This window comes from Sinocyclocheilus rhinocerous, unplaced genomic scaffold (genome assembly GCF_001515625.1).
Source record: "Sinocyclocheilus rhinocerous isolate Xijiao unplaced genomic scaffold, SAMN03320098_v1.1 scaffold779, whole genome shotgun sequence".
Lineage (NCBI taxonomy): Eukaryota > Metazoa > Chordata > Actinopteri > Cypriniformes > Cyprinidae > Sinocyclocheilus > Sinocyclocheilus rhinocerous.
The window spans coordinates 412,343-413,856 of NW_015652150.1; the positions used below are offsets into that span (position 1 = coordinate 412,343).

The window sequence follows — 1,514 nt, forward strand, 5'->3', positions numbered from 1 at the left end:
TTCAGACCGATGAGCTTTGTAAAAATCGACGCGTTTCAGAAAGGCGGGGCATAGAGGAGAAACAATAATGTACAGTATGTGGAAAATAATGTGTTTTTTTAACCGTAAACCGCATAAACACATTTCATTACACCAAATACACAAAATACAGGTTTTTTTTAGCAGCATCATATGACCCCTTTAAGGACTTGCATCATAGTACAACTAGGCTTTTTCTGAACATTCATATCCTTTTGCGCATTTCCTTCAATTACTATAAATTATCATTAAGGTCATCTTAAAGTAGTTTATAACACAAAAGGAAACGGTTCTGACATTATGTCATACAAAAAACAATGGCAATATAAGATGTACTCATTGTACACAAATATGTAATCATTCAGCATCATGGTTTATAAAGCACCACAAATTAAAACCCATCTGATACCATCACCATACCATTCAAGAGACACTTTATAAGGTGCATATAACTTACACTTTACATTACATGGTAATATATATATATATATATATATACACATATATAAATCTGACGTCAACTGTCATGAAACATTCACAAAAATAACGGATTTACAAACACAATGACACCTCTGCCCAAGTCACTCATATCAAAAACACAGACGTGCAAAGTTTAGTCGGACAGGACAATAAAACAGCATTTTATGGGACTGATGTAATTTTTAAACACCTGAGCAAATATATGTTGCTTCTTACGCAACTCCTGAAAACTGCAAGGAAAAAATAACGCTGAAGTTGGCGTTCACTGAATGCCATCACCTGTTGCACGCCTTTAAAGAAAGCAGTCAAAAAAACAAACGCTCCACTATGAGTACACGAGCCACAGGAGATGATAAATAACTGGGTCTCCTGCATAAAACGCACGTAACGTATATACCATAATAACTTAAGGAGAGCGCGAGAGGTGTCAAGACATTAACTCACCGACTCCGCTCCGCTCCATGACAGCCGAAGAAATCAAAAAAGTCACCCAACAGAGCAGAGAAAGCCAATATTGCGCCATTAGAAACGCAGTCCTGTCCGTATCCCTCGCATTAATGTGAACGCGACCAAGCTGGCGTTGTTTGACCAGAAAGCCTAGTGATTTTAGCGTCTGATCCTGAGGAAAGGAGAGCGTCTCATGCTGCTGCAGTCAACAGACTGAGGGAATCCGAGGGCTTGAGTCGCTTGCTTCTGCTCGCCCAGTGAAACAGGAAATCTTTCAGAAAGGGCAGGACTTTCCTCCGTCTCCCTCCCTCTCAACACACAGTCTTTACTTCAGGCTGTTATTATACATATGCCTTCACTTCTAATTTTATTGTGTAGGATTTTAAATACGGTAATACGCTGACGGTATTATCGTGGGATTCGCGTCGTTTAAAGACGACGAATACCTTCAACGCGACGCGATACTTGTCTGATGTGGTTCCTTTATGGTAGACTTTTGAGGTGGAAATGTTTAAAGGTCCCATGACATGCTGCTTTTTGGATGCTTTTATATAGGCCTAAGTGGTCCC

The 1,514-nt window shown here is 39.6% G+C and overlaps 1 protein-coding gene across 1 annotated transcript in view; it reads right to left on the minus strand.

Moving 5' to 3' along the window:
• LOC107713826 (TGF-beta receptor type-2-like) overlaps window positions 1-1,388 on the minus strand; it is a 31,245-nt gene extending 29,857 nt beyond the window's left edge. Inside the window, exon 1 of the mRNA XM_016519454.1 lies at window positions 943-1,388. Coding sequence (XP_016374940.1) covers window positions 943-1,021 — 79 coding nt within the window. The 5' untranslated portion in view covers window positions 1,022-1,388. The remainder of the gene's footprint in view (window positions 1-942) is intronic.
• Between the last annotated feature and the right edge of the window lie 126 nt (window positions 1,389-1,514).